General features: G+C 51.1%; 1 protein-coding gene across 2 annotated transcripts; it reads right to left on the bottom strand.

Annotated features, from left to right (window-relative positions):
- Positions 1-162: 162 nt before the first annotated feature.
- Positions 163-11,681, bottom strand: IL17RC (interleukin 17 receptor C). 2 transcript variants are annotated; one of them, XM_047097368.1, is made up of 19 exons: positions 11,402-11,681; positions 11,092-11,113; positions 10,748-10,900; positions 10,377-10,451; positions 10,176-10,285; positions 8,864-8,975; positions 8,497-8,541; positions 6,843-6,982; positions 6,560-6,619; positions 4,586-4,640; positions 4,318-4,499; positions 4,179-4,229; positions 3,446-3,491; positions 3,153-3,274; positions 2,828-2,887; positions 2,222-2,270; positions 1,063-1,158; positions 919-957; positions 163-825 (listed from the first exon to the last, which is right to left on the bottom strand). In XM_047097368.1, exons 1-19 carry the CDS (start codon positions 11,504-11,506, stop codon positions 206-208), a joined length of 2,142 nt encoding a protein of 713 aa, XP_046953324.1. In that variant the 5' UTR covers positions 11,507-11,681; the 3' UTR covers positions 163-205. The 2 variants fall into 2 exon arrangements, with proteins under 2 accessions (XP_046953324.1, XP_046953325.1); XM_047097369.1 differs by lacking the exon at positions 919-957.
- Positions 11,682-11,724: the final 43 nt, after the last annotated feature.

The following is an 11,724-nucleotide window of genomic DNA, read 5'->3' as shown; positions in this document are numbered from 1 at the left end:
CGGGGCCTACCCACAGCCAATGGTGGCGGCCCATGTGCCATTGCGTCATCCCACGTCAGCCAACCGGAGGCGGCGCCGGGCTGCACCTGTCCGGGTGTTAAAGGGCCGCCGGTGTGCTGATCGGCTAGTGGCGCGGTCACAGACACATGCCGGAGGCACGGATAGAAAAATAGCGTCTGCCTTTATTCAAGTTGTCTCCCCTGCCTCACGTGCCATCCCTCGTCCCGTCCTCAGGGTCCCCGGGATCCCCGGGAGCCTTAAGCAGCTGGTCTAGGGCAGGCTGCAGGGCCTGAGACACTAGCCTCGCCCTCTCCCTCAGCAGCCCCGGGCGGGGGTCGCCGGGTTCCTGCAGGGTCCCCAGGAAGCCGGGCAGCTGGGAGGGCAGGGAGAAGACTGGCACGCTGCGGAAAAGGGCAGGCACGGCATCTGAGTGGAGCAGTCCTTCGAAGTAGGCCCCGACGTAGCGGCCAGGCGCCCGGCCCTGCAGAAAGTCAGGCAGCACGCAGCTGAGCGAGGCGGCAAAGGCGTCGTGCGGGCCCTGCGGGGCAGGAGTCGAAGCCCCGTCCTGCAGCCACTCCCGGCACAGCACCACGGCCCCAGGTGAGAAGAGCAGCACCACCACGCCGCCCTCCTGAAGGGTCTGGCGCCTCTGCGCGTGGAACCAGGCCAGGGGTCCCTGCGCGCTCAGTTCACGACGGCTCCACAGGTCCACGGCCACGCGCAACGGCAGCTGGCACAGCGCCGACGCCAGGGCGCTCACTAAGCGCTCGAAGCCAGAGTCCTCCGCCGAGTAGAGGAGCAGAGCCGCACGGCCCCTGGTGGCAGCTACCAGAAAAATCGAGGGGAAGGGAAGACGTGAGACGGCCCGAGGCCGGCCCGCTAGGGGCGGCCCCCCGCCTGGCACTTGCTCACACTTACGCCCCGCGCGGATGTCCTCCTTCAAGAGCCTCAGCCACCCTGTTAGGGGAGAGGGGCGGGGAAGCCCATGAACTCGGCTGCCACCTTCTCAAGGGGAACTCCCAGCCCTGTCTCTGGGGAGTGCGGAAGCCCGGAAGCGCTCACCTTTCACTTGGTCCTTTCTGAAAAGGAAGAGAAGGAAAAGCACAGCGACAAAGAGTAGGCAGGCCAGCCACACCAGAGCCCAGCGCTGGTGAACGTCTAGGAGACCCAGGGGAGAGGACAGGCTAGTTAGATACCATACACTTTCACCCCAGTTCACAAAGGAGAAAAACTCAAAGATTTAAAAGATCTCAGGGGCTGCGATATGTGACTGACGGACTCAGAGAAATGGAAAGATTTGCCCGAAGTCCACAGCATGTAGTGTCAGAATCAATATATGAACATAGATCCATCTATTTGGGTGACCTTGGAAAAGTCATTTCATCTTCTGCCTCAGTTTCCACCTTTGTAAAACTGGGTTAACACTAGTACTTATTTCATAAAGTTGTTGTGAGGACTACATATATTAATACTCACAAAGCACTTACAATGCTGGGCATAGTAGGTGTTCAAATGTCAGCTAAGATTGTCTCCTAAGCCTAGTGTTGCTGGACCCTTGACCTCACTCTCTTGATGACTCCACCAACCTTCCAAACGGTGTCCCTGACCTCTTTTTTTGCCTCCAGTTCATTCACTACATGGCAGCCCCAGAGACCTTTTTAAAATACAAATTTGATTATAGCCTTTCAGGAAGCTCCCATTGCTCTTAACATAAAATCCAATTCCTTACATCAGCTCCCAAAGCCCTAGATGACCCTTGCATCCTTGTGATAGAGGTCTGCCCCTCAAGACCCTCTAGCCACAATGGCCACCTTGAAGTTCCTCAAAAAAGCATTTTTCCCCCACTTCACTCAGCTCAGCCTTCAGAACAGGTCAACCTTTTCCCGGCCTCACCCCATCTAAGTCAGGTCCTCATTATTTGCATTCATGGTTTTAGATATTTTATAGCAAATGCTTCAATAACTCACATTTACTAAATGTAAGTGATTGTTTAGCTAATGTCTTTCTAGCTTTCTATGGCTGCGGTGGGGGCAGGGATTGTGCCTTTTTGGTGATGCTAGACTCTCTGTGAGCTCTCATCTTGGCTTTTGAATGAAGGAAGGAGTGTCCCTCTGATTGATCTGAGCCAGGGAAAGACAGGCCATTGCATGTGCTGCCCCTAAGATTGTCTAGATTCCAGCTCCTGGTACGGAGGGGGAAGGGCAATTCTTGTAATACTCACACTTGTCCATGGAGCAGGCCCACAGTGCCCTCAGGTCATCATCCCACAGCTGTAAGACAAACAAAACCAAGACCATGGCCCCACAACACAAGTTCTGGCCAGCCTGATCTCCAAATTTCCAGCTTCAGCTATGCATATTTCACACACACACACACACACACACACACACACACACACACACACACTGTAGTTCCCCACAAGCCTCTCTTCTCTGCCTTTGATCATGCTATGCCTACTGCCTGGACTATTGCCTTCCTCCTTGCCAGATCTGGCACAATGTCCCTTCCTTGAAGCTTTCCATGGAACCCAATGCTTAGCACATATGAATTTGGTTATCTGTTTTCTGGTTTCTAGCCAGCAGTGAGCAACTTGGGAACAGGAACTATGCTTCTTCAACTCTTGGCTTCCCTAGGGCTGGACACACATAAGCACAAATAGATGGTGAGTGGGTACTAGGGGGACAGTGAGGAGGCCCTTACCTAGGAAGAGTGAGAGTTTCCCTGGTGCCCTCTGTGAGGCACAGGAAGAGATGGAAGAAGTTAAATACAGAGTTTTAGGCCCATTGCCCTTGGGCATTGGAGCAGGGCCCTCCTGCCACCTACTCACCTGCAGACACTGGCCTGACTGCAGATCTTGTAGTAATTGTGCTCCAAGGCGAGCTGCCCTCTGCCAAGACAAAAGGGGACTATCACCTAGGGGTACCACATTTAGGAGACCACCAAGCTGCAGCTGAGCAGAATAGTGAGGGAATGGGGCATGGAGATTACTAAGAGGCCTCTGAGAACAGGAACTAGTTCTGAATCACCCCCACATTCCCAGACACCAGCACAGGGCCGGAACCGAGGAGGGGAAATTGAATATTGTGAAAATTTGAGGCCAGGCTTGAGATAGAACTGGAAAGGTGCATGGAGGAGGGTCCCCTAGCCCTCACCGTGGAGGCCCTGCTAAGTAGTGGGGTGCAGCCACTGGGTTCCAAGGCACAGAGTGATCTGTTGTTGTGGGGGTCTCGTGTCTCCACCAACAGCATATCATCCTTGAGGGGCCCAAGGGAGTCTAGAAAGGGTAAGAGCCCAGTCTTGAGTGAAACCCAAACTTGCTGGAGCCTGCCACTTGCCCCCCCCCCGCCCATTCCTGTGCCTGACCTTCACCCCCCAACAGTTGGCACTTCCAGGCTTCATCCCTATTACAGTGGCCCTGCCCCAGCCTTCTCCAGGCTTCACTCACCAACCCACAAGCACTCTTGCAGCTGCAGCTTCTCCCAGCTGCTCACCTGCTTAGAAGGGGCCAAGGTTAGGAGCACAGGAAAAAGCGAGAGCCAAGGCCATAAAGGGTAGGACAGTAAGGGGAGGCCTGTCATGTGGGGGGGGGGGTCTGCACTCTGGACCTAATCTTAGGTAGATCAGGGTTCAAGGCTGGATGATTAGCAAATACTTCATTTTTCTCAGCCTTAGCCTTGTGAGAGTGTCTGTGCTAAAGGGCCTTATGACCCTAAATTAGCTCTTTTCATGTCTTTATACATTCCCTTCTCATCTAACCACCTTCACCAAGAGACCTCATCTGACTGCTCCACTTGAAATTGCAACCCCTACCCTCCTTTATCCTTCCCCACCCTTCCCATAGTATTTAGATACAATTTTAACATAGTGTATAGGTCTATTGTCTGCCTTTCTCCATTAGAACATAAGCTCTACAGGGTGGGAACATGTATTGGTTTTAGCCACTACTATGAAGTATTTACTATTATCATCCCCATTAAACAGACTGACATTCATTCAGAGAGGTAAAGTGACTTGCCCAGAGTCCCATGGCACTGCTAAAATCAATACTGGAACTCCCAGAAGTAACTACTTTGTTCCAGTGACTCAAGGATAAAGTGGGTCCAGAAGACAGTGAATTATCTGGGGGGGTCCACTCTGGGTCCTGCCCCTAGCCCAGAGCTCTTATGCCCCCTTCTTACCTGGACACAGAGGTTGGGGTGGACATTCAGCAACGGCAATTCAAGTGCCTTCTGTGGAAAAAGAGTAATAGGTGGGGTCAGGAAATATGCACCCCTGGGCTTCCACTTCCTTCCAGGAGCCTCCCACAGCTTCACTTACGTTTACAGTGACATTTGCTGGTGGCAGCGGCGGGACCAGCGACTGGCAGGGGCCCCCGCCTGGTGCCTGCCAACACAGAGTGGCCTCAGCAGGCAGCGAGCAGGGTGCATCTAGCCGCCAGCCCCTCGGGGGCAGCAGCTGCAGCCGGGCTGCACGCCAGAGGTTCCGATGTGCCCGGGGGTCTGCAAGGAGAGGGCGGGGTCACTGGGCACCCAGAACTCATCCACCTGCACTGTTACCACCATGGCCCCAGCCCCAGTTTGCTCACCTTCCCTAAAGGGGCAGATGCTTGTCCTGACAGAGTCGGGCTCTAGCGGCCACACCTGGAAAAGAAACTGGGTTCTACAAGTCAGTTCAACTGAGCTGACCCTCCAGGAGCCTAGCCTCTGCTATGCACTGGGGATGCATTCATTCAACTGATATTTCATAAACACTCGTCCAGTGTTTTTGCCCTTTGCAAAGTCCTAGAGTTGCACACATTTATTCTTCCAGCAAGCTCTATGCCAATTATCTGGCAACATTTTCATTCAACAGACTTTTAGTGAATATCTACTATGTGTCTTAGCACTGTGGTAGGCACTAGGGACATTGATAATTAAATCCATGATCACTTTGTGTGAACCTACTATGTGCCAGGTGGTATGGTAGGTGTTAAGGATACATTCATTTATTCTTTCAGAATAAAATATATATATACTCTTCTGTAGAAAAACAGTAAGGCGTATGGTCAGGAAATATGGCCCCCCGGGCTTCTACTTCCTTCCAGGAGCGCATAAATATGTGTGTGTGTGTGTGTGTGTGTGTGTGTGTGTGTGTGTGTGTATTTTTTTTTTTTTTTTTTAGTAAACTCTACCTGAAGTGTGGGGCTTGAACTCTCAACCCTGAAATCAAGAGTCACATGCTGTATCAACTAAGCCCGCCAGGCACCCCATTTCTTTTAATAGACTTTTAAAGCATATCTATTCTTTGCTTAGCCCTGTGCTAAGATATAGAGATAATACATTAATTTACTCAGCACACTTTTAATTAAGACCACCCATATGTAGCAGGCATTGTGCTTGGCAGTAAGGACGTTTATATCACAGCAAATGTTTCATGAACGTCTGTTATGTGTCCTATCACAGTGCTAGTTAGAGAGTTTCATTCATTCATTCCTTTAACAGGCTTAATTAGCACCCAATACATGCCAGGCATTGTGCAAGGCTCTGGGGGAGTTCCTAAATTTGAATTAGGTACTATTTCCTTACCTTCAAGGAAATTATAAATTCTCAGTTGTAGTAAGGATAAGACATGTATGTATATATTAATAAATTGATCCCTCATTTATTGAGCATCTGTTATATGCAAGAAGAAATGAAACAGGTGCCCAAATAAGAAAGGAAGTGACAAATGGACAAGGAAAGACAAGTGCAAGAAGACTGGAAGATAGGAGAGGCCAGGGAATTGAGGTAAAGCTCTGGGAAAGAGGTGGCACTTGAGTTGGAAGGATTTGATTATACAGAAAAGAAGGGGGCGGGGCATTTCAGGTAGAGGGAATGACAGACATTAATGTCAGAGGTAAAACAGATGGGACCTGATGACCATTTAGACATAGAATCAGATATCTTTCAGAGGAAAGAGGGGCACCAAGCTGGTTCAGTGGGTAGAGCATGTGACTCTTGATCTCAGGGTTGTAAGTTCGAGGCCCACGCTGGGTGTAGAGATTACTTAAAAATAAAATCTTAAAAAAAAAGAAGAAGAAGAAGAGGGAAGAGCCAACATACAGAAGCCTGGATACTTCCTTTTATAAGAGTCCTATGAAGTTGGTATTTTTAGTCCTGTTTTACAGACAAAAAATGGGCTCAGAGAGGTGAAGTGACTTGCATGAGGTCACACAGCTAGCAAATGGCAAGAGTCAGGATTCAAATCAGTCTGAGTTCACAGCACATTCTCTACCTCCAGGGGAGCACAAAGAGACAATTGGAAGAGTAGGGGAAGGCTTCAAGGAGGAGGTGACATTTGAATGGGGCCATGAAGCATAAGTAGGAGTCCTGTGGATAGAGGATCAGGAAAAGCATCCAGAGTCTGCAACAGGCAGAAGACAGGACAGCAAAGGTCAGGAGAGGGCTAGTCACCCTAGGGAGCAATAGTTCCCACCTCAAAGAAGAGAGTGGAGGGTGGTAAGACAAGGAAGGTAAGGGGCACCCCCCTCATTAATTCTCCAGTACCCTTCCCCTGGCATCTAGCTGGACTCTTCTCTTACCTGAATACAAAGGCAGGGAAATAGATCTGTATGGTTCAAGGTAATGGTTTGTGGCCCAGTCTGTGGGACAAGCAGAAGGGGGAAAGTTGGAGAGATGAGGAGGAGGAAGGCTGGAGGCCAAAGTCGAGGAAACCAGGCAAGTAGCTATTCCCCCACCAATATTCCTTGCTTTGGGTGGGGGTCACTGTGTTGTATTCAAGGGTCCCTTTTGATAATGCACTCACATCCTTAGCATGGGCATCAGCCTAGAGTGGGAATGGACTTAGGGACAGGGAGGCCTCACCAGGTTTCTGTGCCACCAGGGTTTTGTAGGACCCTGGACCTGGTTCCAGTACAGCGAGAGGCCAAAGCGCTGATCCTCAGAGACGTCCAGCACCAAGTGCACATCATCACCATCGGCAGACACATTGAGCCAGGGCAGGGCTGTGCAGGAGGCAAAGAGACAGAGACCTCCATCACCTCTTTTACATACCCAAGCCTGGTCACACCCCTTTGACTGACCCTTTGGAGTTCCTTCAAATTCCTGAGACTGGAAGGCCCCTAGAGGGCAGAGCCTGTGTCCTCATCTCAGACCAGACTTTGTCCCCAGCAGCCAGCCCAGTATCTTGACACACTCTTCTCCCTCTGCAGCCAGAATGATCCTGTAACCACTGTAGGATAAATCATTCTCTGCTCAGAACCTTCTGATGACCCCCCAAATTACTTCCAGAGTAAAAGCGAGAGTCTTTATAACGGCTTGCAAGACCTTACACAATTTGGCTGCCCTGACCACTCTAACTTATTTCCTAGTACTCTTGTCCTTAATTAATCTAGTGCAGACACCCTGCCCTCTCTACTTAAACACACCAGATACACTCCTGCTTCCAGGCTCTTTGTACTGGCTGTTCCCTCTGCATGTGGAACCCTTTTCCCTCAGACACCCATATGGCTCCTTCCATAACTTCTTTGGGTCTTTTTTCACTTGAGTGAGGCTAACCCTGACTGCTGCAACCCCCAACCTCCTTATCCTCCTTTCCCCTCCCCAAATGTTCTCCAAAACACTAATCAAGCTAACTTACTGCATATTTCACATTTCCTTGTGTTTATTGTGTCCTCCATCACCCCTACCTTGACCCTGACTCCCAGCTAGAATGTCAGCTCTGTGAAGGCAGGGATCTTTGTCAGTTTAGTTTACCAATTAATCTCCAGTGCCTAGGACTATTCCTTGGGCAGAGTAATCACACAATAAATATCTGCTGAATAAGTGAATCATTGCTGAATGAATGAAGATATGAAATGCATGATGTGTATCTGTGGCCTCAAAGCTCTGGTGCTGAGTAGTTTCTAATGAATTACCAAAGAGACAGGCCAAACTTAAGTTAAGGAGCCAAAAGGGAAATAAAATTGAAAAAATTTAAGAGCTCAAGAACATCACTGCTTATAGCTTGACGTGGGTGGTAGTTATGCAAGTGTATACATATGTAAAAATTAAGTGAACTGGACTTTAAAATTAGTGCTCTTTACATACTTTTCTGTATGTATGTTATACCCCAGTTCAAAAAAAAAAAATGAACAAAGCAAAAACAAAATTCAAGTAGTACCTGGGAAAAACCATCAGAGCCTTGACTTTCTTAGCCCTTATTTTATGGCTTAACATTATTGTTATCTTGATATATGGTGTGTATGTGGGGGGAGGGTACCATAATCTTGACAACATTTTGGGCCTCTAGATGTCCCTGGTACTAATAAATAAATTTGTCATAAGGGAGATTCATCTTCATAGTCCCAATGCCTGGCACAGAGTAGGAGCTACTGCAGTTCATGTGTGATGAATTAAATGAGCTCTGTGAGCATTTGGACTGTGGCAAGCCCAGACCTGAAGCCACCTCCAAGGGTCCCTCACACACCAGACCCTGTCCCTCCCTCCTTCCAGCCCCGTTGGCCATAGTCCATCATACCCCAGCAGCTCTGGATGCTGTCCCGGACTTCCAGCCCCTTGCAGTCTGGGGAGAGATCACAGAAAAGCCACCGGTGGGGTTGGGGGCCAAAGAAAGAAGAGGAGTGGTCTGACCCATGGGGAGCACTGGGAAGGGCTCCCTTCCCCTAAATACCACCCCATCTATCCAGGGCCCAAAGCACCTTCCTCAAACACTGGGAAGCAGTATCACCTGGGGAGAGGAGACAAGAGGGATAGACCCTGGGGAGGATAGGAGCTCAGACACCTGCCTGAGAACAGATGGGACAAGGAAGGGGATAAAAGCAGAATGGCAGTGGCCAGACAAGAAAGAGACTGGGGGCAGTGGGGCAGGACCTGGAGCCACTTACCAGGCAAATGCTGGGTGAGGTTGAGTTCCTTCTGGTACCTGGGCTGAGTGTAGGACCAGATTCGCACCTCAGCCCCCAGAGCAGCCTCGAAGCAGTCAAATACTACAGAACCCTGTGAGGAGAGGGGTGGCAGAAGGCTGGTGGTATAGGGCTCAGAATACAGGCCAAGGGCTCTGAGCTCCTGTCCATGGACCACTCCACTCATCCCTTTCCCCAACCAATGATGCTATACTGTATAGCCTGAAATTCTCCCATTACCATTTCCTTTAAAGGCCCTCAATTCTAAACTAAAAAAAAAAAAAAAAAGGCTCCCAGTTCTAAAGCACACCCCCTCAGTAGGGGTGTCAGCAGGGCAGGCATAAGGGCCCTAGCTATTTGAGTCCCTGTGCCCAACCCTGCTGTCCTGCATCACATGGTCAAAGCTAAGATGATCAGAAACCCCTTCTCACACCCAGTGCCTCAGGGGTCCTCATGACTGCCCATTGAGGTGGGCCAGCAGATGTTCTCCGATTCTATAACTTTCCAGGCAAGAGGATATTGGCTGGGAGCTGGGGGCTGGAGGGGAAGTCAAAAGGCTTGAGTGATTTGGCCCGGGGTGGAGATATATCTTCCAAACACATGTGGCCTCCTGAGGTAGGAAGAAGCTCCAACACCCTGCACCACAGTATGTACACGGAGCAGACATGGTACAGCAGGAAGTCCAAGAACTAGATCCAGCCCACAGACTTCCTCTCTCCAAGCCTCAGTTTCTCTCTCTGGAAAATGAGGGTAATAATAATGCCTTGCTCATGGGTGTTTTTTTTTTTTTTTATAAGTTTATTTATTTTGAGAGAGAGAAAGAGAGAGCAGGTGAGCACGGGAAGGGTAGAGAGAAGAAGAGAGAGAATCCCGAGCAGGCTCCGCGCTGTCAGCACAGAGCCCAACATGGGCCTCGATCCCACAAACTGAACCATGAGATCATGACCTGAGCCAAAATCAAGAGTCAGACGTTTAACCAACTGAGCCACCTAGGCACCCCCATGGGTACTTTTAAGGAGTACACAAGAAAGGGAAAATTAAACTTCCTGAGACCCTTTACTGCTGGGCATTACATCAGGTGTTTTACACATACCAACTCATCTATTTCTCACAACAGCCATATGAAGTAGGACTATTCTTATTCCCATTGTACAGACTGGAACACTGAGGCACAAAGGGCTGAAAGGGCTTGCCCACAGCCTTGCCATCAGCAAACAGAGCTAACGCACATGACAGCGCCTCATAGATGTCATATTTAGAAGATGGCTATTGGTATTATCATTATTTTGCATACCACAGACTGACCAGGCTGCACAAGGGCAGCAGGCACTTGCACCTCCAGTAGGACGCAGCGGGCGGTGGGGTAGGCCTGGAAGGAGAGCACGACTTGGGCCTGGAGAAAGGCTGTGAGCAACAGGGCAGGGGTTTGGTCAGGCCCAGGTGTCATGGGCAAGGCCGTGGCAAGGGGCAGTTGGGCCAGCCATCTTCTCCTCACCGTTTCTAGACTCCTCAAGCTCTGGATCAGCTGCTCCTCCAAACTTTTCCTCACCTTTAGGCTCTTCCCAGTGCCCTAGAAGGGCCCAAGAGCAAGACCCAGCTCAGGCCCCAGCTCTGGGCTGGCTTTGGGCTTGGCTTCATTCCAGAAAGCCCAGTGCTGAGAAGCAGGGGCCAGGCCTGGGGGGGAGGGAGGGGGGGCGGGGGGGGTGGATAGACAGAGAGACCAGGCTGACATGGGGATCCTTTGGCCAGTGCTCTCCAGGAGAACACTGAGGATGCACAGGACTGCCTGCCAGACTCCCCAGTCCTTGTGCCCATCCCAGACACACTCACATGGGAACACACACAGTTATGGGATGACATGCTCACCATGCACAGCCAAGTGGATGGCCACACGCACACAGAGGTCACAGTCAGTCTCCTGGTAGCACCTCAGCACCAGCTCTGTCTGCAGGCGTGTGGGCACCAGCACAGGGCCTGGGGCAGACACGATGCTCCCAGGTAGGCAGAGCACGTCACCATCTGTGCATAAAGGGCAGACTGAGAGCTAAAGCTGTTCAGAATCCATAGGGTAGTTGTACCTGACACCCCCAGAGGGCCAAGGGGCTTTGGGCTCTTCCTGGGCTTAAGGTGGGTGGTGAAAGGCATGGGACTGGAACATCCCTTCCGCCAACCTGGGCAGTTCTTTTATTTCTAAAAGTAGGGCTACTCACCCCAGAGGTGGCAGGAAAGGCCCTGAGGAGAAGGTAAAGACGAGTTAGAGTTTATGCCACCGAATGTAGCCATTTTTCCCTGCCTGAGATCCCTGCCCACCTTTCCGGGGCTCCTTGTTCAAGTCCCTTCCAGGAGAAGACAAACTCAACGCTTGCCCCCTCCCCATTCTTCTCTTAACCCATCAGCACCAGACAGACCAGCCAGGGCAGTTCTGGCAGTAGTGACAGTGACAGGAGCCAGGCTAGGGCCCCAATGGGCCGCAGACTGAACCCTGAGCCTTCCCCAACACTCCCAGTGCCCCAGACTTACCGGAGAGCAGCGAGCAGTATCCTGAGGTCCCACAAGCCTCTCCAAAGAGAGGACCATGGGGCTTCGGCCCAGTGCCAAAGACAGCAGGAACCAGGGCACAGGCATCTTCCAGGTGCCAGAAGGCACCAAGGCCCGAGGCCCTGTCCTGCCCCCCCCAGAGGGGGGGGCAGACACGGTACCTTTATTCCCACTCAGCCCCAGGAGGGGCTGGAATCCCTCCTCAGCCTGGGGTCCCAGTGCGGGCTTGAGCACTCCCTCTCCTGGGAGTCCAGAATCCCGTCCCAGACCCAGCCAGAGTGCTTTCGTTTTGGCTCCCGGCAGGC

This window comes from Lynx rufus, unplaced genomic scaffold (assembly GCF_022079265.1).
Source record: "Lynx rufus isolate CCGP_SWC_20201006 ecotype Redwood Valley unplaced genomic scaffold, mLynRuf1.p SCAF_4, whole genome shotgun sequence".
Taxonomy (NCBI): Eukaryota; Metazoa; Chordata; class Mammalia; order Carnivora; family Felidae; genus Lynx; species Lynx rufus.
Note: the sequence above shows the minus strand (reverse complement) of the source record. Positions and strands in the feature narration are given on the sequence as shown.